Source organism: Phyllobates terribilis, unplaced genomic scaffold (genome assembly GCF_046119375.1).
Source record: "Phyllobates terribilis strain yellow unplaced genomic scaffold, ASM4611937v1 Scaffold_5__5_contigs__length_657084704, whole genome shotgun sequence".
NCBI lineage: Eukaryota > Metazoa > Chordata > Amphibia > Anura > Dendrobatidae > Phyllobates > Phyllobates terribilis.
This window is the reverse complement of record NW_027362765.1, coordinates 138,365,112-138,390,237: the sequence shown is the minus strand read 5'-3', so window position 1 is coordinate 138,390,237 and position 25,126 is coordinate 138,365,112. Positions and strand designations below refer to the sequence as shown.

At 46.5% G+C, this 25,126-nt stretch overlaps 1 protein-coding gene across 1 annotated transcript in view; it reads left to right on the top strand.

The window, feature by feature from the left end:
- R3HDML (R3H domain containing like) overlaps positions 1 to 25,126 on the top strand; it is a 40,132-nt gene that overhangs the window by 8,058 nt on the left and 6,948 nt on the right. Inside the window, exons 4-5 of the mRNA XM_073683067.1 lie at positions 1,500 to 1,632; positions 18,791 to 18,906. Of these exons, the coding sequence (XP_073539168.1) occupies positions 1,500 to 1,632; positions 18,791 to 18,906 (249 nt within the window). The remainder of the gene's footprint in view (positions 1 to 1,499; positions 1,633 to 18,790; positions 18,907 to 25,126) is intronic.

The window sequence follows — 25,126 nt, the reverse complement described above, 5'->3', positions numbered from 1 at the left end:
AGAACTTAAAGATGTATTCCCATCTCCAAGATCCTATCCCAATATGTAGCATGTGTAATAATAATAATATTAGCAAATACCTCCAATTAGAAATGTAGTATAGTTCTCCTGATAACCTATGTTGCTTACACTATGTGCAAGGCATTGGGTATCCATGGTTATTACCACTAGCAACTAACTAACTGTCAGTATATGAGTGATCGTAACCATAGATACCTAAGCTAATGCAATGACCTGCACATGGGGTAAGCGACATAGCGAATCTGAAGAACTATACTACATTTCTAATTGGAGGTATTTGCTAATATTATTATTATTACACCTACTACATATTGGGATAGGATCTTGGAGATGGGAATACCCCTTTAATACTTGGACAAACCCTTCCTAAATGCTTTAGTAGGCCAAGTCCCCTGAGGAAAATAAGAAAAGTTGATACTCAACTCCGATACTGGGTCTCCCAGCACTCGTGTGACATTGTTATGTCATGTGAGTGCTGCAGCCAATCAGTGGTCGTTGATTGACTGTGGCACTCCTGTGATATAACAATGTCACGTGAGCGGTCAGAGACTTGGCACCAACATTGCTGAAAATGGCTCCGGTATGGTAGGTGAGTATAAGCTTTTCTTATTTTACTTAGGGGGACTTGCACAGTTATAAGTAGTGGGCAACCCCTTTAAAACTTCTGGGCCCCAAATCTTGTAACAAGAACCCCCATTTATCATATGCCATTTATAATTTTGGTGTTATCCTATGTGACAGAGGGGCTTCTACACCCCCAATAGCTATGTCTCTATGGACATTTGGTAATCTGTTATCTAATCAAAACATTTTGTAGGAAAGATGGTTGGTAACAAGTATTGTTAACATTACATCAGCTGTCATCCATTTTTCCTGGTTGCTTGACAAAATTAGGTGACCTTTCGGGAAAGCTGGGGGACAGTTGTAATAGAGTATTGGGTGTCATTCAGCTTTTCCAGATACAAAATAACTAACAAAAAATGTGTTTAAAGGGGACATGCCCTTTAAATGCACCATCAGGTCGCACCTGTGACATTATCGGTATTCCAGCCTATCCTCCCTGTATAAGTAAATAGAGATAAGCAAACAGTGATCTAGGCAGAGTGGCAGATGTAAGATCAGTACTTTGCAGCTATCTATACAGTATGAAGCTGGTGGATGATAAGGGTTTTCATCATATTTCGAGGTACGTTACAAAACACACTGCTGATCTACTACCATGGCAGTGAGCACCATGTCCATGTTTTACTGCAGAGGTCCTCAATCTGTGGCTGTTGTGAAACTACAACTTTCAGCAGAGGCAGACTATAGGCAGCGAGAGGTAGGGTCACATCTGGGTCCTGATGCCTACGGAGGCCCATAGATCCACCAGTATTCTAGATAACATTTTGCAGGTGGGGGCTATGTTGCAGATTTTGCATTGGGGCCAAGGAGCTTTCAGTGATGCCTCTACCATCTTCTATGGCTTTTTCTTGCAGGTATAGATCTGTAGTAGACCTGGTAAAGGCATGGTACGACGAGAGGCAGCATTATTCTTTTCCTTACCCGCGAGAGTGTAATCCCAGCTGTCCAAGTAAATGCAGCGGCTCGGTCTGCAGCCACTATACACAGGTATGCGACAAATATGTTCCACTGATGCATTGATCTCATTAAAGGTGTTATGTGGGACGATTTTATTTTTTTACTATGGACCTAAGAACTAATAGGTAGGTATTTGCCAACTACCTGCCCATTCTGTCCATCGCCGATCTCTGCTGGCTCAGAGTGGCCACAGACCGCTTCTGCCAGCGATTCTGCATCTTCCGCTGACGTCACGTTGACAGAGCGGCTGGTTGTCTTCTGCTCTGCTCTTTTGACAGGGTGTGACTGCCAGATATCATGTTGATTGACCGCCGGCTCCCTGCTGCCTAACTGCTGGGAACTGGCAGTCAATCAGCTTGACATCAGCAGTCACACCCTGTCGACGGAGCAGCCCAGAAAAGGAAGAGCTGCTCTTTTGACGTGAAGCAGCAAATCGCCAGCAGGAGCGATCCATGACCACTCTGAGCCGGTGCTGGGCAGGACAGGCAGATAGCATAGTTCTTAGGTGTAAAGTAAAAAAAAATAAACAAGTCCCGGATAACTCTTTGAAGAGGTTATCCATTACTGTACAACCTCTTATTCATGTTCCCAGGAAGGTGTAAAAAAAAAAAAAAATAAATTATACTAACCTCCAAGAACTGCGTTGGTCCTCCATACTCGGTGCAGATGCAGCATATGGAGTAGTGGCATTGGTCCAAAAGCTTATTTTCATTTTTTTTTCACCTTTCTGATGACCTAATTTATTGTATACTAATTTGCACAAAACTTTGCCCCTTTTTGTGATCTGTATGTCAATTGTTTGGATGGCCCTACAATAAGACTGATGCCTGCAAATGTTGAGGTATGGAGGTCCTGTTTTGGGGAAAACATTTGTTGTCAAATGGGCACACGTTGCTGACGCGCCCCCTGGGCCTGTGTTGTGCAGGGGAACCCGGAACCGGGCCTGTTGTAGAATGCTGGGGGTTGTAGTCTCCATGTGGCGGTGACTCGGTCCGTGCCCAGGGTGGTCAAACCAGTGGCAGTCTTAATGTATAGCAAATGTCCGACTACGCCACCCGTGGATTGCAGTCAGTGGGGACCGCCGCTGCGCTGCCGACCGCTGAGGCTGATGTTGTTTGCGCAGCCGAGTATGGGATAACTCCCCAGAGAAGTATTGCCTCAGGGCAGCTAATGTGAGAGATGATGGGAGTGATGGTGTGAGGGTCCCAGTGCTAATGGTGCTGGTGCGGCAAGGAATCACAGACACGTGAGGTGCAGTTCAGGGTCTTTACTGATGGTACAAGGCAGACCCTCCCGGGAGTACTGGCTAGTATAAGGGGCCTGGTCAGTCTGCGAGCAAGCAGGAGTTCCCCTGGCCAGGTGGAGTTGTAGGCCTCCTCGTTTATCTGCACTCTTCCTGGCTACCTTGCTGTCAGCGGTTACAAGTAGCCCACGTCCCTGAGTATACCGTGTGGTGCTCACCCGTATGGCTGGTGACTTGGGGCCTTCTGTTAGCCTCCGCTCCTGGATGGCGGCGCTGGTCCCTTCTTTGTGACTGAGCCTCTGGGCTTCTATGGCCAGAGGACCTGGAATCCCCTGCCGGTTGGTTTCTGCTGCTGGGTATATATCAGTCCCCACAGCCTCGGACTCCTGTGTCCGGTTTTAGTAACTTCAACCAGGGCGAGCTATATCTCTGCTCACAGCCCCTGGCCTTCAGCTGCTGCTCCTACAGAGCTCCTGATGTATCTTTTCCTGTGTCTGCAGCTTCACTCTAGGCTCTGACTGCTCTGCTTGTTCTGCAGGCTCTGTCTCTGTCTCCTCTAATCCCGCCCCAGACCCAGTTTATAAGGGCAGATTCCTCCCCTCCCAGGTCTGGGTGGGCCGTGTTGCATGCTTAGGGCTCCTGACCAGAGAAACCTCCCACTTGCTCTCAGACATAATATCTCTATTACTGTGGCAACCAGACCCCTGGGGTGTCACATTCCCCCCTAGTAAATTTTAGTACTCCGGGACTAAACACATTTTTAAAGAAACATAAATACAGGGTATAAACAATAATACGATAACATATTTACAAGAAGCTGTAGTTCTTTAAAGGTCACGGCGTGTCCGCAACCGGGTGTCCATATCACCCAAGGTGAAGTTTTTGAAACAAGAGGGTGTCCATGTCACCCAAGGTGAAACTTTAAGCGAAGTAGGGGACCTGTCCAAAGCAAACCCCTTGCGTTGGCCTTGGGCGTGGCTGCAAGGGTAGACTAACTACTTTGGGCCGCAAGGAGGCCACGCCAGACAGGTTTTCTCTTCCGCGGCTGTCTTCGCAAGAGGCACCAAGGTGCAACTATCTACAAAACTGTTCCGGTTATCCAGCGTCCATAACCTGTTAGTCCATAAAAATCTGCAGGGTAACTGTGAAATATAATTAATAACAGGCAACAAACATAAACCATAAACAGTTAACAGATAAATTCACAGTGCATTAGTTTAGATTCTCCAGCGAGCGGGCATCTGACCTCTAGTGACTCTAGTGGACCTACGGAGCTCACTAACTGGTTCTGCACTACAGGGTGTAGGAGGTGTTATGGGTAAGCTGGGCAGCTGTCTGCGCACTCTTTGGCTCACTAGGGGCACGGCAGGCTCACTACTAGCAGAGGGACCCGGTCCGTGCCCAGGGCGTTCAAACCAGTGGCAGTCTATTGGTGTTATAATAAGTGTCCGACTACGCCACCCGTGGATTGCGGTCAGTGGGGACCGCCGCTGCGCTGCAGACCGCTGAGGCTGATGTAGTTTGCGCAGCCGAGTATAGGATAACTCCCCACGGGAGAAGTATTGCCTCAGGGCAGCTAGAGTAGAGGATGGTGGTAATGGTGTGAGCGTTCCAGTACTAATGGTGCTGGTGCGGCGATGAAACACAGAGACGTGTGGTTGCAGTTTCCAATGCTTTACTCACAGTTCTTTACTGGTCCTAGTCACCTTGGTACCGGCGGTGACTGCCCAAGCCGTGCTGCGTCCACCAGGCAAGGGGCTCGACCAACTCCCAGGCAATTCCAGAGCGTGGCACAGGGCTCCCTTCTCTTCCTTTCTCTGGCCGTGCCCCACCAGTGACTCTACGTTTGTCCGGCTGCCTCGGGCCTTCTCTGGGCACGCTGATCTCTGCGTCCCTGACCCTATATGGTGTGCCTTCCTGGTAGGTGTAGTGAGGGGTCGCACCGAGATATAGTCACGACCGCCGGTCTTTGGCTGAGGATTAGTCGCCTCCACCAATTTGGGATCCGGTACCCTGTTCTGCCAACCCGTCACCCGCAATCTCCTGGGTCCTTAAGGTTCCTTCTGCCTTCGTGTCTCTGGGCCTCTCTTGGTGTTCTGTTCCTTTCTTCCTTTCCTTTCTGTTCCTGTCTTTTCTGCTGGCTCTGGCCTCACAGGCTAGGCCCGCCTCCGGAGCAGAGCTCCACAGAGGCCCTGCTCTGTCACTTCCTCTCTCAGACTGAACACTGTTCTAAGATGGTGCCCACCTTATATACCTCCTTCTAACACCCGAGCCCAGGTGACTAGCAACCAATGGGCTCCTACCTATGCCCAGAGACCCACCCCTATCTGCTCCTACACCACTGGGTTTTCCTCCCCCTCCCCACTCCAGCCAGGAACAGATGCTGTCGTGTCTGCACTTCTGTCTAGTGGGAGCACCGTTGAGCTGTCCCTCGGAAATGGGGTGTGTGTGGTGCATGCAGCTTACTGAGTCCTGGTCCACACTCCATCCTTACCCGGGAGTGGAATACCACACCTCTGGTTCGAGGTGCAATACCCCTGTAGCAGCCGAGCCCTCGGGGTGCTACATTCCCCCCTGGTAAATCACAGCATGTCCTCGGGCTGGAAAAGAGCAAAACAATTTAAAACATACAAATTTTTAGAATGCATTCGCATATAAGACATTTAACCAAAAACTCATCCCTTTATGGGAGGTACTCTTTTCTTTCCAACGTTACTGGTATAAACATTATAAGACTTTCTTCACACACACATAAAATACCATAAACTCTTTTAGCAGCATATGAAACTTTTTCAGTATAAGACATTCTTAAGTAAAACATTTTTTTTTTTTTCAAAAACACATTCTTGAGTTCTGGCCGTGGTGCGACTTGCGACCAGGTGTTCTTTCTTCTTAGGGGAATGGCTGCTCTCAGTCCCCAGCCAGATTAGGAAAAAGGGATGGCTGTTCTCAGTCCCCAGCCAGATAAGGGATATAGGGGGTAACTTCTACACAGTTCTATATCAGTCCCAACGGGGACCACACTCCACTCAGTAACAGTTTCTATACCCTTACGGGTAACTATATACAGTTCCATTTACCGTTCACTGGTAACGGTGTCCTCCTGATGCTTCCTTCTTGTACTCTTCAGACTCGTCCGGGCCCTCAGGGTAGTCCATGTCTGGGCGGTACCGCAGCTCCTCCTCTGTTAGACGGTGGACATGGAGGGCATACAGTCCTTTTGCTCCTGGGGAGTTCAGGCCTTGCGACCGGGCCTGGAGAGGGCCGCCGTTGATGACGCCCGGGATCAGAGGGTGCGACTTTGGGCCTGGGCGCGGGCTGGTGGTGGCAGCGACCATGGCTGGAGGGCTCGGCTGCAGGGCTTGTTGCGGGGTCTGGAGCAGGTCGGTGTCTGCAGCGCCCGGGATCGGCAGCTCCACCAGGGGGCCCGGGAGCAGGCTGACGCTGGCAGCGTCCGGGACAGGGAGACTCCTCTTACCTGCTCCCGCAACCGCTCCTGCATCACGCGTCTTCTCCTGGCGCTGGTCGGGGCCCGCGACGGCTGGGGCACTGCCGATGCTGGGCAGCTTGGTCTGCTGCCGGTCCGCCATCTTGCTCTCCGTTCCTGGTGTCCTCCTCCCCCCTCCCCCCTAGTGGACCGTGGCCTACCTTGCGTTGATCTTCCTCCGTAGGCCGCGGCTCCGCAGTCGATCGTCGGGGTTGAGGACCTTGCGTCGCGCTCCTGTGACGTCAGCGTCGCTCCCTCTCCCTTCCAGGACCTTACGCAGCGTCGGTGCGTGGAGCGGAGCTTCAGATCTCGCGCGCTTTCGGCGTCCACGCCCCTCTTCTTCCCGCGCGGCGTCCCGAAGATGGCGCCCGATGGCGGGAAAACGACTGCGGATGGCGGGAAGACGGCGGGAAACGACCCAAGATGGCGTCCAATGGCGGGAAACGGTCCAAGATGGCGTCTGATGGCGGGAATCGGCTCCGGATGGCGGGAAACGACTCCGGACGGCGGGAAACTTCGGGAGACTCCTTTTCAAGGTACATGTACAAAAGTCTTTTTCAGGCACGCAATACCCGTTTGTGGCGGGTTGGTCTCGATCCTGCCGACTACGCCAAAGTTGACGCGCCCCCTGGGCCTGTGTTGTGCAGGGGAACCCGGAACCGGGCCTGTTGTAGAATGCTGGGGGTTGTAGTCTCCGTGTGGCGGTGACCCGGTCCGTGCCCAGGGTGGTCAAACCAGTGGCAGTCTTAATATATAGCAAATGTCCGACTACGCCACCCGTGGATTGCGGTCAGTGGGGACCGCCGCTGCGCTGCCGACCGCTGAGGCTGATGTTGTTTGCGCAGCCGAGTATGGGATAACTCCCCACGGGAGAAGTATTGTCTCAGGGCAGCTAATGTGAGAGATGATGGGAGTGATGGTGTGAGGGTCATAGTGCTAATGGTGCTGGTGCGGCAAGGAATCACAGAGACGTGAGGTGCAGTTCAGGGTCTTTACTGATGGTACAAGGCAGACGCACCCGGGAGTACTGGCTAGTATAAGGGGCCTGGTCAGTCTGCGAGCAAGCAGGAGTTCCCCTGGCCAGGTGGAGTTGTAGGCCTCCCCGTTTATCTGCACTCTTCCTGGCTACCTTGCTGTCAGCGGTTACAAGTAGCCCACGTCCCTGAGTATGCCGTGTGGTGCTCACCCGTATGGCTGGTGACTTGAGGCCTTCTGTTAGCCTCCGCTCCTGGATGGCGGCGCTGGTCCCTTCTTTGTGACTGAGCCTCCGGGCTTCTATGGCCAGAGGACCTGGAATCCCCTGCCGGTTGGTTTCTGCTGCTGGGTATATATCAGGCCCCACAGCCTCGGACTCCTGTGTCCGGTTTTAGTAACTTCAGCCAGGGCGAGCTATATCTCTGCTCACAGCCACTGGCCTTCAGCTGCTGCTCCTACAGAGCTCCTGATGTATCTTTTCCTGTGTCTGCAGCTTCACTCTAGGCTCTGACTGCTCTGCTTGTTCTGCAGGCTCTGTCTAACCTAATCCCGCCCCAGACCCAGTTTATAAGGGCAGATTCCTCCCCTCCCAGGTCTGGGTGGGCCGTGTTGCATGCTTAGGGCTCCTGACCAGAGAAACCTCCCACTTGCTCTCAGACATAATATCTCTATTACTGTGGCAACCAGACCCCTGGGGTGTCACATTGCCAGTAGGGATCACACCTTCAGGAATCTCATATTGATGGTAGGAGTAACTGAACAAATCACCAGTACTGAAATATCTTTTATACAGAATATAAAAAATAGGCTTTCCATAAAAATTTTTTAATAAAATCCAGAAAAATGTAATAAAAATGGATAACTCAACTGATTTTCAAAAAAAATCTTATTCTGCAATTGCAAAAATAGATTTTTCTCCCATTCCTCAAAAAAATCTGCTGAAATTGCTTGTAATATTGGACCATGGTCCAGGAGTCTGCCAATACTTTCTAGTAACTTCACTGCTCACCGGCCTTCCCTCCCCCGTCTCTGGCACCTCACCGTCCATCTGCAGGCAGTTAAATATTTTTCCATAAACGGTTTTCCTGCGTCCGATCTTACAGTCAGATATTTATTTTCTAGGGAAGAACGGCTTCCTCTCACATTTCACTTTCCCTTCAGCAGAGAAGTGTTAAGTGACAGCTGGCAATTCCTGCAGAAATACAGATGTTTTTTAGTGGTCGGCCTGGGGTCTTGTTGCGTCCTGGGTTTCTGCTGAAGGAGTTTGCAGATGGTGGAGCTCGAGATGTATAAAACACTGCTGTATTGTGTTTCAATGCAATCAATGAAGATGCACCCATTCAGACGTCCATTTTTATGTGCATGTTTTATCCGTGTTTCTTAACGATAGACATATGAACTGTCCCATAGACTATATTCAGGGCTCGTCTCTGCAGAAAGTAACACACAGACATCTATAGGTGATCTCTTCTAGTGCTCCCTCCCCACTACTTCCATCACTTATACACTGTGCCAGATAAAGAAAAAAATTGCCACATTCCCACCCTGGTACACTGTACTGTAAACAGTACCTCCCTTTTGTTCCTTCTATAATAACAGTATTTCCCAAAATGAAATATATTACAGTAGTGATGACAGTAGAAATGTTCCCCTCTTTGGCCTCCAGACAGTGTTAATATATATGTCCCCTTTTTTTCCCTAGTACAATAAGAAAATTCCCTTTGCACGCCCATACAGTAGCAATTTCGAATTTTGTGACCAAATACAGCAGTAATGAGCCCACTCTCCAATGTCACCCATACAGTACTCATATACAACTTTCCTGCCCTCATACAGTTATAGTGTCTGTCCACCTTTATGCACCGATACAGTGGAAACATCCACATTTTTTGTTTCATTGTAATAGTGCACTATGAGTGAAAGCCTGGCAACGCTTAATAGGGATTCCACGGACAGACTTTGCACATGCCACTCTGCTTAGCAAAACCCAGAGGAAACCTGGCCTTCACAATCAACACCTAGTCAGGGATCTACTCTGGATTTACACAGGATCCCCCTGGGTTACATTTATGGAATAGAGCTGGCAGATAAAAGGGTCGAGTCGTTACAAGGCGATCAGAGTCAGCGACAGAATCGACATACAAAAAGGTAGTCAAAATATAAGCCAAGGTGATGTACAAAACACCAGGAGATTCAGAATAAGGACCAAACTGAGAAAAAGACGTGGTGTGGTGCTGTCCCATTGGCCATAGCATGGAGCTGATTACTCCTGTTAGATAGCATACACCCATACTGCCATACTAAGCAGCACTTATGGTCCCAGCCACGCCAGTATCTCTGATTCAACAGAGCCTGTGCCACCCAGAGCTTCTGGTCATAATGTCTCCTCCATCACCAGGGCAGCCCACAGAATGAACATGGCTGCCGCTGGTGACAGAAGTAGAAGACTCGTGACAGGAACAGGTCCTGGTGGAGATTTGACACAGATGCATTAATAATAATGTATTAAGCCAAAAAGGTGGACATTGCTACTATATGGGGCCACAATAGGTGACTCTATTTGTGTATGGGGCCACAAGGGGTAACTTCCTTATTATTATTAATAATAATAATTATATTTATATTGTACTAATATATTCTGTAGCACTATAACATATTACAATTCTGTAGAGAGCCACTTTGGGAGACTTTACTAATGTATGGAGCTACAATGGGGAACATTATGCGTGACACCAACAGGCCCCCCTTGTGTTCCAGGCCTGGTCGCACACTCTGTGACTGCGATCATTACACCCCTGGAACTCTCGTGAAATGAAACTTGCACTGTGATTGGTTGCTATAGACTACAAAGATAGGTTTTGGAGCTAGAAGAGGAGACTTTGGAGGAATATGTAGTAAAGTCCAATGGAGGAACCGCACACCAATAGGCACAAGCATGCTGAAGTGGTTTTATTAGTTTTATTAGTTTTTTCTCATATCCAAAAACATCACACCATTTCAACTGAATGTCATAAAATCACAGTAGGGTGCCTTGATGGCTTGACTGACATATGGTAACAGTAGTGTAGCAAAGTTTTGGGTTTTAACTCTTCATCAGGATATGTGAAGACCAGAAAACATTAGTAAGATAACAGAAAAAAATTAAGTACGCAACAATTACATTCTAAAACATTGTAGATGAGAATCACAAATATAGCAGTAAATGCTTGTACACTTACAGGAAGTTTACATATAAAAAGTTGTATTATCTATGTAATAATAATCATAATAATGGACAGAATATGCTGGCAAAAGATGCTACAATATGATGTATCCATGAGTATACAGATATCTAATGAGGATACGTTGTTAGAATTTAATGAATGGGTCTCCTAGAATTCCTAGAGTCAAAGGTAAGTATAAAAGTAGAAGGGCAAGAGATCATTGATGGTGTGATGTTTTTAAATATGAGAAGCAACTAATTAAACTACTGCAGTATACGTGTGCCTACTGGTGTGCAGCTCCTCTAAATTACTTTACTACATAGATGAAGCACAGTGGTCTGCTCCAGATGAACCCGCACCAACTATTTAACCTACAAACCAGCTAACTGAACATGAGGTTCTTAGTTAACATTATGATCAGAATCTATGAAGCCCACTGGCACATCATAGCAAACATAAAGGTGCGACTCCCATCGGCGTACACTGCCAATATGCTACCGTACCAGCAGGGGGAGTGACCCAAGTGCCCACAGAACTCATGCTGCAAGTCTCCACGGCTCAAGAATACACCACCCCAAAGACACAGCACTACAGCAACAATGGCCACCACACATCACCAATACCAAGTGAAAGGATCTAAAAAACTCACCTTCTCCAGGGTCTCAGTCTATGTCTTTCCTTCAGGGAGTTCTGGCCACCATCTTTTAATGATGACACAATGAAGTAGTCTACTACATGGTATACTACTGTAACAACACTGTTTGGGTCCCTGCATGGCTTCCCATACCCCACCATGAAGGGACACTGACATACTCACCACTTCAGGCTGTGCCTTGTCCTCTGCTTGCTGTGTGCAGGGAGCTCCGGGTCCTCTGCTTGCTGCGCATGTTTTCTGGCTGCATACTTAGGGTTAACACTCATGCACTTTCTGATTCTTAAAGAAATGCACATTCCTAATGTGTCCCCAGCTTTTCTGTTTCTGTTCCTGTTTTCATGGGTGTGTATGCCCAGGCCTGAACCCTGAATCTGTACCTGTATCTGATCTAGTTTGAGTCTGCTATCCTGGGGGGCTGAATGCCCAGGCCTGAATCCTGAACCTGTACCTGTGTCTGTTCTTGTCTGAATTAGGACCTATTCCTAAACCTGTTTGTATCTGTGTCTTGATTTATCTTTAAAAGCTGCAGTGTCTGAACCTGTACCTATCTCTAAAACCTGCAGTGTCTGAACTTGTGCCTATCTCTAAACCTGCAGTGCCTGAATCAGTACCTATCTATAATCTGTTGCCTCTGTGCAACATTAGTGATTTGCTTGTACACTTGCTACTTCATTGTAAGCACCTTGTGAGAATCTGGCTCTGTCTGTCCTGTCTGTACTTGTCCTTATGTTTGTCCCGTGTGAACCTGACCCAGTTTGTTCTATATGAACCTGCGGTTCCCTGCCTGACCTCACCTGCAATTTCCTGCCTGTCTGCACCTGCTGTCCAGTACCCCTTTGCCAGAAACTCAGTTTTTCCTGAAGCCATTCCTGTCCATCCAGTCTGAACTGGGTCCTACCCGTTCCTGTATTCAGGTTGTACCTGCCAGTGACCCAGTTCTTCCTGAAGCTGTTCCTTCCCATTCAGTCTGAACTGGGTCCTACACCTGCCTGCCTGTGAATCAGCAGTGCCAGTCTATATACCAGTGTGAGGGTCAACCGCCGTGCATCCGAGGTCTGTCCTGGGGTAGTCCTCCCGGGCTCTCCTCGGATTGCGGCAATGTCAGCTGCCGTGCATCCGAGGTCAGTCTCGGTGTGGCACTTAGTCACACCCCTCCAGGCTCTCCTTGGTCCATGGCACAGTAGGACCACAATCTACACTCGCGCTTAACAAGTCCGAGAGCGAGAGTAACAACTACGTTATTGTTTCTGGCTAAAAAGAGGGATACTGCCATATAAAGGTCAAATGAAATCTAACGTGGCAAGTTTTAGACTCCGTTTGCCTAATTAAAGTCAATGGTTCCATTATGGTCATGTCTGAATTTCTGTTTTTTCGGGAGTCAGATAGAAGCCCATAACTGAGTCAAGAATGGGGTAACTGACAGTCTGAGACTAGCTTTACTTTGAAGCCAGGTGGCTCATTATAATACAGGACTTTATCTTCAGCATTCAGTTATCATCACTACTTATTGCTAATTTAAATTTCCCTGTCCAGTGGCAGGTTCCTAGCCATTCAATTTGAGCTATTTTTGTGTTGAGGTTGGCTTCTCGCCCTTTTGAAGGTCATCGAGACCCACCACTTTTGCAAACAGCTAATTTTTCAGCAATCCTCGCCTTGAACCTAAAAAAGAATAGAAAACATTTGCTTTGGCTTGTGAAACTAAATCGTCTTGAAGGAATTATAAAACTTGCATTATTTTTAAGCAGTTTTTTCTTCCTTCAGATATTATAACATCAAGTAAAAAATAAACCATTACAACAATTTTTTTGCCAAACAGCAGGAATATGAAATCATCAAGTGCAGATCTTGACGCACAAGTCTTGATCCGAGGATCTGTGGTGGGTGTCATATAAACGTATCTATTGCAGTGTTTTTGTTGGACCTAGACCTTCAGCCCACAGCTGGCTCTTCTGCCTCTTAGCCTTTCATTAACAGCTTCACTCCTCCGGACCTTCTCTTGAAACTGAACTTCTGCTCAAGGACGACAAATCGACAATTAGTCTCTGTGGACTCGTTAACGTCAATGGAGATCAAGTTTTGTTTAATTTGGGTTTTATGTAGGAAACCAACCGCAATCGTTACAGTCTGAGTGATGGATATCTGCTCATATCGCATCCAGAAGTATTTGAAGGAAAAATATGACATGGAGTATGCAAAATCTAAACCAGTCCACACCCCCAACCTATCTAGGCCATTTATAATACAGGTTTGTTTTTTAGTGGCAGCACCAGTGCAGGGTTGTGACTACTATTTCTACACCTCGTAAAGCTAATGGACTAATGCAACAGAAAGGAGGTTATAGAAAGAAATGGGCTATGGAAAGGGAAAGCAATCTATACAGAGGAATAAAAATTAATAAAAGTCAAGTTAGAATTTTTGGGAGAATAATCCTTGGCATAACCTGGACTATAGTCAATTTTTTGCAAAGTTTCTTGCTGATACAATAGTCATTGGGCTGTACCATCCAATGCAATGGATGCTAATAACATAGGGCTAGAGGATGCAACAACGCACCCCAAATGGCCCCCCTGAACTCATCATGCCAACAAGACCAGCAGAATGGGTCATTTTAGAAGTAATTTTAACTCCTGCCTAGTAATCTTCACTTAAGAGTTTGTTCACATATTCCTCACCAAAATCTACACAAGTCTATACATCTCATGCATCTGAATTGGTTTTAAACAACAACTTTCACACGTTATGGAAAATTTCTGCACAGATTTTTGTCCAACACGCTGCATGAAGGATATTAGCAACAGGTAACCCAGTAACATATTGGTTGTGAACATAAGGGTGAGTGCAGTAAGCCACCAACAGAAGACCACTCCAAAATAGCTAAGCTAAGACAAGAGGAACCGGGGTATAATGGTACAAATATCAAAATGTTTATTATTAAGAAAACACACTAAACATGTAGATTAAAATATGTGAATAGGACAGACAGATAGATTTGACAGCCATGAGTCATCTGTAATTGGTAATGCCTCATAAGCAGGATAATCGAAAATGTATAATGCTTAGGAGGAAATATTAAGCCACAGTAATGGGAGATGTTTTGAGGTGTCAAAAAATAAAGAAACGAGTGCATATCAATGACTCCCACACACTAAGTCCAATGCTATGTGTCACGCCCAGTGGCAGTGATGCATATACAGATAGGTATAGCACATCTTACCCAGGTATGGCTGAGGGTTCAGGCTGGCAATAACCGGATATAAAACAACTCCCGACGCGCTTTTCGCATGGTTGTAATCCTTGCTTTCTCAAGGAGAAGTTGTGTAAAAGATGGCCAACAGGACCTATTGTATCAATAGTAACTGGTCACATGGAATTCCATGTGATCTCTGACTAACCAATAGCGCAGCTCTCATGGCGCATGTGCGCCACACCGACCGCATCACTCGGTCGCCGCCCAACCATCAAGTCCGAGGCGCGCATGCGTGGAAAGATTCCAAGGCTCCCAGTTACATATTTTAAACTACATGTTTAGTGTGTTTCCTAATAAAAAATGTGATATTTGTACCATTATACTCCGGTTCCTCTTGTCTTATATACAGTTGTGCTCAAAAGTTTACATACCCCGGCAGAATTTTTCCTTTCTTGGCCTTGTTTCAGAGAATATGAATGATAACAAAAAAACTTTTTCTCCACTCATGGTTATTGGTTGGGTGAAGCCATTTATTGTCAAACTACTGTGTTTTCCTTTTTAAATCTTAATGACAACCAAAAACATGCAAATGACCCTGATCAAAAGTTCACTTGCCTTGGTAATTTTGGCCTGATAACATGCACAGAATTTGACACAAATGGGTCTGAATGTCTACTAAAGGTAACATCCTCCCCTGTGACCTGTTTGCTCGTAATCAGTGTGTGTGCATAAAAGCTGAGTGAGTTTCTGGGATCCAGACAGACTCTTGCATCTTTCATCCAGCCACTGATGTTTCTGGATTGTGAGTCATGGGGAAAGCAAAAGAATTGTCAACGGATCTACTGGAAAATGTAGTTGAACTGTATAACACAGGAAAGGGATACAAAAAAATATCCAAAGAATTGATAATGCCAGTCAGCAGCGTTCAAACTGTGATTAACAAATGGAAAATCAAGGGCTCTGTAAAAACCAAACCACGGTCAGGTAGACCAACAAAAATTTCGGCCACAACTGCTAGGAAAATTGTTCAGGATGCAAAGAAAAAACCCACAAATAACATCAGCTGAAATTCAAGACTCTCTGAAAACTAGTGGTGTGGCCGTTTCAAGAAGCACAATAAGGAGCATGGTCAAGTCGCCAGAAGAAAGCCATTACTGCGCAAATGCCACAAAGTATCTTGCCTACAATACGCCAAACAGCACAGAGACAAGCCTCAAAACTTCTGGAACAAGGTAATTTGGAGTGATAAGACCAAAATGGAACTTTTTGGCCACAACCATAAACGTTACATTTGGAGAGAGGTCAACAAGGCCTATGATGAAAGGAACAGAATTCCTACAGTAAAGCACGGAGGTGGATCACTGATGTTTTGGGGATGTGTGAGCTACAAAGGCACAGGAAACTTGGTAAAAGTTGAAGGAAAGATGAATGCAGCACGTTATCAGCAAATACTGGAGGCAAATTTGCACTCATCAGCCCGGAAGCTGCGCATGGGACATACTTGGACATTACAACATGACAATGATCCAAAACACAAGGCCAAGTCGACCTGTCATTGGCTACAGCAGAACAAAGTAAAGGTTTTGGAGTGGCCATTTCAGTCTCCTGACCTTAATATCATTGAGCCACTCTGGGGAGATCTCAAGCGTGCAGTTCATGCTAGACAGCCCAGGAATTTACAGGAACTGGAGGCTTTTTGCCAAGAAGAATGGGCAGCTTTACCATCTGAGAAAATAAAGAACCTCATCCACAACTACCACAAAAGACTTCAAGCTGTCATTGATGTTAGAGGGGGCAATACACGGTATTAAGAACTGGGGTATGTGAACTTTTGATCAGGGTCATTTGGATGTTTTTGGTTATTATTAAGATTTAAAAAGAGAAAACACAGTAGTTTGACAATAAATGGCTTCACCCAACTAATAACCATGAGTGAGAAAAAGTTTTTTTATCATTCATATTCTCTAAAACAAGGCCAAGAAAGGGAAAATTCTTCCGGGGTATGTAAACTTTTGAGCACAACTGTATGTGCATGAAGGATGTAGCAGACCACTTATTCAAATGGATTTTACATTGAAAAGCAGGTGGATTAGCCGCAGTGAGCTAATCCACAATGAATGGGGCTAATCCTTACCCGCATGTCAGATCCATAGCAAATCATACTGTACATCTGTAATGGAAGGATGAATGTCAACCACAGATTGCTGCCACAGATCCTGTAGTCAGTAAACATGGGAACATGCCCTAACTTAATTTATGTCTGATTTAGCTTTCAAGTGGGCCAGTGATGAGCGTGGCTATATTATAGATAGGGCACAAAAGGAAAATGCCCAGTTTGAAAAAGCAGGGAGTGTCCATATCCAGGCTGATTGTTCTGATCTGATCTCACCCAGAAATAGTTGAGAATAACTGTTCTCAAAGACAAAGCCACATTTATCACCAGATGACAAAAGCTTATTATTCTGAGAGTGAAGTCAGGCAAAAGCCAAAACGAGGTAACTATGGAATTCAACTGTTCTTAGAGTCAAGTGTCACGTATATTAAAGAAAGAAAAAGAAGGTTATGGAACAGCTGACAAACCTAGAAGTGGACGACCGCGGAAAACTTCCTCCAGAGTTGATCACATTATTAAGAAAAAGTCAGTATCTGATGTCCATAAAAGTGCTGCACAGATTTCGCACAAAATTAATGAAGGATATGGGGTCAAAGTGAGTCGCCAAACTGTGGTGTGATGGCTAAGAGCAGTAGGGCTGAATGTACAAGTTCCAGTCAAGAAGCCATTCATCTCTGCAAAGAACCGGGAGGTCCGACTTGAGTTTGCCAAAGAACACAGCCAGTGGAAAGAGACCGATTGGTCTAAGGTATTGTGGTCGGATGAATCCAAGTTCCAATCTGTTTGGTAGTGATGGCAAGCACTATATATACCGCCCAATTGGAAAAATAATAATGTAAGGTACCAAACACCTACAGTGAAACATGGTGGTAGCAATGGCATGGTTTGGGGCTGCTTTTCTGCATCTACCATTGCCCCTGTGCATAGAATTGATGGAAATATGAATGTACCATGTGCAAGGATATACTGGAGAATGTAATGTTGCCACATGGTAAAACCAAAGTAGGCAGGTGATGGAAATTCCTGCAAGACAATGATCACACATCCAATTAAGGTCTTGCATGATGGCAACTTCATGCACTTTCAATTCATCACCAGGGAAATGGCATCACAACAACCAGACCAAAGTAATCACACTTTTAAAAAAAAATGCAAAGCTTTTGGTCGCCACTGTATAATGACTAAGTCTCCATAGCTCTCATAGATTTCAGTGAAGAGGACATCATCCCCTATATACAGTACATAACTGCCATACACTTCAATGAAGACGATATCCTCATTGGTGTATACATGTGTGTATGTATGTGCTCTCTGTATACATGTTTGTGTGTATGTATGTGCTCTGTGTATACATGTGTGTGTGTTATGTGTATATACATGTGTGTGTATAACATGCAGTGTGTGCAACATACACTGTTTGTATCACATGCTGTGTGTACATGTAGTATCCACATTTATAAATCCTGGCAGTGCAAACGAGAGTTCATAGGTGTAAACATGTCGGCAATCACCCAACGAAAGAGAAAAATGCTGCTCATTCAACAGGTAATTGGATTGTTTATGCCAGAACAAAAATCATTGTATTCAGCAAGAAAGATTGATTTACTAGTGATCGTTCTCTGCCCATCATTCTTTGTCAGCCTGTGTAAAGAGGACGTAAAACAAGCGCTGAATGACTTGAATATTGCCGATCGCGCTTGTTTAACGGCCTCAGTTCATCTCATGTAAATATAACCTAAATATTTGTGTGTGATGGTGCAATATGTGCGCATTTGGGACCTCACTTTTACATTTATGTCAATGGTTTCACTTGGTCTAAAACCGGTCCTGCCACGCTTAAATAAATAGCTTCCATGGGGGATTATGTGGGTAAGATGTGGGCTACCCCAATCTTAATGCGGGCCGAATAGGGACTACTGATATCATGTATGTAAAATTTTCATGGTATTGGTGGTTCCTCTGTAGCAACAGCTCTATGTCCTAGCATTAGATAAAATAGCTCTTTATCTCTCCCTCTCAGCAGGAAATCCCAGCACATTCAGAAACACCAACAGCAGTGAGCGATTCACTGCCTGTAAATGCAGCCACATCTCTATATGTGGGTGCAGCTTGTGAAACTTGGTTCAAAAAACTTTTTAAAGAATAGTGCTATGAGAGAAATTAAAATAGTCACCACTTTGATACACAGAGCCCTTTATTGGCTCTAGTTTTTCATATTTGGGCCCAATCCCAATACTGTATGTATTTTACCATGATAATATATGAATTTATCAAAGGACTCTTGTAAGTTTATTTTCAAAATTATTAAAGTGTCCTGTTTTGCAGATGGTGTGGGCATCGTCCAACAAAATAGGCTGCGCCATCAACACTTGCAATAACATCAACGTGTGGGGAAGTACGTGGAGACAAGCTGTCCTTCTGGTTTGCAATTATTCCATAAAGTAAGTGAAAATGTGTCTTTTTTCCATTTCATCTGAAGAAAATAAGAAGCTCACATGAACTAATCATAACAGGCCAATGTCAACCCTGGTACATGAGGGGTTTGTTAACAAGGCCCCTTTTATTCATTTCTGCTATGTAGACTTTTCGGTGAGGATTCAGAAAAGATACAAGTAGGCTTCCATAGTTTCACACTTAAAGGGATATTCTCATGTTCGGAAGTAATTCCTTATCCATGGGGATTTAATCATTAGGACTCCCACTGACTCTGAAAACTGGGGCTCTAAAGACTCCCATATGAAGGAAGCTGTGGTCGATCATGCGCACTGCCGCTCCATTCATTCTTAATATGACTGCTGAAGATAGCCGAGAGCTGCACTCAGCTGATCCCTGGTACTCCCATAAGAATGAATGGAGTGGCAGTGCGGATGCTCGACCACAGCTTTATTCAGATGAGGCTCTCCAGAGCCTCCATTCTTTGAGTCAGTGGGGGTCCCAGTGGTTGAACCCCCAGTGATCGGGAAGTTATCCCCTATCCCATGGATAAGGGATTACTGCCAAACATGAGAATACCCCTTTAATGGGTTATTTTTTAACAGTAAGTGTTAACTTACTGATCAGTGGGGATCCAACTACTGGGACCTCCACCAATCCCGAGAACATGGGCTCTAAAGTACCCTTTTGGAGCAGAGTGGCCAATTGTCAATGGGACTGCTGGAAATGGCCAAATAAAGCACTCTGCTTTCTCTTACAGTCCCATAAATAATTAATCAATGAATGGTCATAGCTACATTCTGACACGGCATTTCAGACACATTTTCTCCATTAGTGGGGGTCCTATTGGTCGGACTCCGCTGATCAGCAAGTTATATGATTGGTTGATAGCTTGCAATTTTCGGAATAACTCTTATTTATGAAAAGTCTTCAAATATGTACACAAGTGGTCAAAATTGTTGGTACCCCTCACTTAATGAAAGAAAAACCCACAGTGGTCTCAGAAATAACTTGAATCTGACAAAATTAATAATAAATTAAAAATCTTTGAAAATGAACAAATGAAAGTCAGACATTGCTTTTCAACCCTGCTTCCACAGAATTAAAAAAAAAAATAAACTCATGAAAAAGGCCTGGACAGAAATGATGGTATCCCTGAAAATAATGTGACAAAAGGGACATGTTAAATCAAGTTGCATCCACTAATTACCATCACAGGTGTCTACAATCTTGTAATCAGTCAGTGGGCCTGTATATAGGGCAACAGATACTCACTGTGCTGTTTGGTGACATGGTGTGTACCACACTCAACATGGACCAGAGGAAGCAAAGGAAAGAGTTGTCTCAGGAGATTAGAAAGAAAACTATAGCCAAGCATGTTAAAGGTAAAGGTTACAAGACCATCTCCAAGCAGCGTGATGTTCCTGTGACCACAGTTGCACATATTATTCAGAAATTTAAGATACATGGGACTGTAGCCAACCTCCCAGGACGTGGCTGTAGCGCCCCGAGGGTTCGGTTGATACAGGAGTGTTGCACCTCAACCAGAGGTGTGATATTCCACTCCCAGGTAAGAATGGAGTATGGACCAGGGCTCAGTTAGCTGCATACACACACTCACTCCTCATTTCCGGGGGACATCTCGACGGTGCTCCCATTTATATATATGCAGGCACAACTGACCATGTCCCTGGCTGGAGTGGGGAGGGGGGAGAGAACCCAGTGATGTAGGAACAGAAGGGGACGGTTTCTGGAGCGTAGGAAGGAGCTCATTGGGTGCTGGTCACCTGAGCTCAGACACAGTGAAGCAGATAAAAGGTGGGGGCCATCTTAGGAGAGTGTTTAGTTCAGTGAGAGAAGTAGTTCAGCCAGAGAGAGCTGACAGGGAGCTGTGGCTCAGCCTGAGCTCAGCTCCACGAGGCAGGCCTAGGGTGAAGGCCGGAGCCAGAGAGGAGAAGAGAAGAAGGAGAAGGAAGGAAAGAGGAGAGCCAGAGGAGTAGAAAGGCTCCAGAAACAAGAAGGCAGAAGGGACCCTAAGAACCCATGAGATACCGGGTGAAGGGTCAGGCAGAATAAGGGTACCGGATTCCCAAGTTGGTGGAGGTAAATCATCCCTCAGCCAAAGACCGGAGGTCGTGATCATCTATTGGTGCGACCCCCCGCCAAACCTGCTAGGAAGGCACTATATAGGATAGCGGGAAACGGGGCCCACGTTTGCCCACATAGATCCGCGGCAGCTGGACAGAAGTTTGGTCACTGGTGGGGCACGAGAGGCCAGAGAAAGGACAGAAGGGGTCCTGTGCCATACTCCTGAATTGCCTGGGGGTTGACCGAGCCCCTCACCTGGTGGACGCAGCACGGCTTGGGCAGTCATTGCCGGCAAAAGTGACTCGGATAACAACTGTGACTAAAAGACCCTGGACTGCATCACTGACTCTGTGTGATTTATGCTGCACCTGCACCATCACCCCCAGCATCTTATTACACTGCCCTGAGGCTACACTCTTCCCGTGGTAAGTTATCCTATCCCTGTGCTGCATACCAACATCAGCCTCAGCGGTCTGCCTTGCAGCGGCAGTCATCCCTGACCGCAATCCACGGGTGGCGTAGTCGGACATTTCATAGCTCTAAAAATAGACTGCCACAGCATTTGGTCTGACCACGCTGAGCCACGGGATCGGGCTGCCACTACTACCCCGATCATCACACTGAAGCCCGGTTCCGGGTACCCCATGGCCCAGGGGGCGAGTCATGGCCACATGAGGAAAATTGATGACAAATCAAAGAGACGGATAATACGAATGGTAACAAAAGGATAACTTCTAAAGAAATTAAAGGTGAACTTAAAGCTCAAGGAACATCAGTGTCAGATCGCACCATCCGTCATTGTTTGATTCAAAGTGGACTTCATGGGAGAAAACTAAGGAGAACACCATTGTTGAAAAAAAATCATAAAAAAGCTCGACTGGAATTTTCCAAACTACATGTTGACAATCCACAAAGCTTCTGTGAGAATGCCCTATGGACAGATGAGACAAAAATGGAAGTTTTTGGCAAGGCACATCAGCTCTATGTTCACAGACGGAAAAATGAAGCATATCAAGAAAAGAACACTGTCCCTACTGTGAAACGTGGAAGAAGCTCTGTTATGTTCTGGCACTGCTTTGCTGCATCTGGCACAGGGTGTCTTGAATCTGTGCAGGGTACAATGAAATCTCTATCAGGGATTCTAGAGAGAAATGTGATGCCCAGTGTCAAAAAGCTTGGTGTCAGTCGCATGTCATGGATCTTGCAACAGGATAATGACCCAAAACACACAGCTAAAAACACCCAAGAATGGCTAAGAGGAAAACATTAGACTATTCTGAAGTGGCCTTCTATGAGCCCTGACCTAAATCCTATTGAGCATCTTTGGAAAGAGCTGAAACATGCCGTCTGGAAAAGGCAAGCTTCAAACACGAGACAACTGGAGCAGTTTGCTCATGAGGAGTGGCCAAAAGACCTGTCGAGAGGTGCAGAAGTCTCATTGACAGTTAGAGGAATCGTTTGATTGCAGTGATTGCCTCAAAAGGTTGTTCAACAAAATATTAAGTTAAGAGTACCATTATTTCTGTCCAGGCCTATTTCATGTCGAAGTCGCGGTGATCGCATTAAATTAATGGCGCCATCTTACCTCAGGGTAGATGGCGCCATCATCCTGGGGGGTGTCGCAGCCCCCCCGCTACCACGATCGCTGTGATTGACTGTTCAATTCTGAACAGCCAATCACAGCATTTCTCACTGTTTCCGGCAATCAGATTGCCGGAAACAGTGATGTGCAGCCTAGGATCGGTGCTCTTAAGAGCACCGATCCTAGGCTGTTGCTACGAGACCCCAGACCTGGCCCCAAACTGCTATGATCAGTGCGATCGCTGATCACATCGATTGCACCGATCATAGTGGGACCGCGCGGTAACAGGGTGGTCACAGGGTGGTGACCGGCTTGTGACTTGCCTGTCACCGCCCCATGACCCCCTGTGATGTCATAGAAGCCCCCAGCCAGCTCTGATTGGAGCGATCGATGATGACATCGATCGCTCCAATCAGAGTACCTGAACATAGGTGACAGGGGGGTCACAGGGTGGTGACTGGCTTGTGATCTGCCTGTCACCTCCCTGTGACCCCCTGTGGTGCGTGCCCAGGCCCCAGCCATCTCTGATTGGTGCGATCGATGTCATCATCGATCACACCAATCAGAGTACCTGACCGGGAGGTGACCGGGTGGTGACCGGCCTGTGACCTGCCTGTCACCACCCTATCACCCCCCTTTGACCGCCCTGCAGATCCTCACACTTGGTGAGGATTTCTACAGAGTGGTCACGTCTGATCTGCGCTGTGCTGGGCCTTGTAGTGCCACATAATTTTCTGTGACACTACAAGACCTTTCTCCTACCTGCTCCGGTGTTCGGTCTTCTGGATCTTCTCCTCCGGTGTCCTGCTGCTGCTCCGGTGTCCTGCTCCAGTCCTGCTGCGGTGTCCTGGATCTCCTGCTCCGGTCTGCTCGGGTCTTCGGTCTCCTGCTGCTGCTCGGCTCCTGCTGCTGATCCTGCTGCTGACCCTGCTCCTGATCCTGCAGAAAAAAAGAACAGAGAAGACTCTTTGGTAAGTCTATCTCTGTTCTGTTCTTTCTGCCACCAAATACTGATCATTACTTGATCGCTCGACTTTTGTCTTTTTTTTTTCGTGCTTTCTGCAGCGGCTGAGCGCTGATTAGTGACCACAGATCACTGATCCGCACTCCCCCTCATTTGCACCACATCCGCGCGCACACCCAGCAGCTGCCGAGAGTTGATTGGTGACATAGTTCACCGATCCGCACTCGTGCTCGCTGTTTTCACCACCTACGTTTTTACCAGAAAAAAAAAAAAGTTCACATAAAGCACACTGACACACACACACTCTAAATAAAGTACTGACATACACGTACCACATACACAACAAAAAATGTCCCGCTTATCCCAAACTCGCTATTCAGTGGAGGAGGCATACGCTCTCCTTGCCTCCAACACTGACAGCGAGGGCGAGGATCCCACATTTCTTTACTTTTCTGATTCCTCGTCTTCCTCCTCTTCTTCTTCCTCCTCCTCTTCCTCCTCAGGTGCTGCTGGACCGCCACGAAGAAGCCCCAGGACAGAAGATGAACCAGCGCCCCCCCATTACTGACCCCGTATGGACCTCGCCCCCCGAAAATTATGAGCCCCTGATTCCTGATTTCGTGGCGGAATCAGGAATCAAGTTTGACTCCACTGGCCTCACAGAAATAGACTTTTTCAAAGTCTTTTTCTCTGAGGATTTCGTAAACCTCATGGTGGGCCAAACTAATTTGTACGCTCATCAATTTTTGGAACAAAACCCCTCTTCATCATTTTCTAACTGGTCTCCTGTAGACGCAGAAGAAATGATGAAGTTTTGGGGCCTGGTCCTTCATATGTGGATCCTGAAAAAAACAGAACTTCGGCAATACTGGAGTGTTGACGTTTTGTATAATAACACTCCAGTGTTCCGAATGGTCATGACCCGGAGTCGCTTTGAGGCCATCCACAAGTTCTTGCATTACAACGATAACGCAAGGCATCCTGCACGCGATGACCCGAACTTTGATCGTCTTTTCAAAGTTCGGCCGGTCATCGAGCACTTCAACAATAAGTTTGGTGAAGTGTATGTGCCCCAAAGGGACATCTGCATGGATGAGTTCTTAATCCATTTTAAGGGGCGGCTTGGATTCCGGCAGTACCTGCCCAGTAAAAGGTCAAGGTACGGAATCAAGCTGTATAAACTTTGTGAGAGTACCTCAGGGTACACTCACAAGTTTAGAGTTTATGAAGGGAAGGACTCCCGGATTGAACCCCCTGAATGCCCCCCTGTCCTGGGAGTGAGTGGGAAAATTGTGTGGGATTTGGCGCACCCACTGCTAGATAAAGGTTATCACCTGTACGTGGATAACTTTTATACAAGTATCCCACTCTTCAAGTCCCTCTCTGCGCGACGTACCGCAGCCTGCGGTACTGTCCGCAAAAATCAGAGAGGCCTCCCAAAGACGCTAATTGGGCAGCTGCTCAGAAGGGGTGAGAGCAGAGCCCAATGTAACGACCACCTGCTGGTGGTCAAGTACAAGAGTGATGTCCTTCGCTTGACCACCATACATGGTGATGGCAGCACCCTCAGCACTGTACTAGGTTCCACTACACA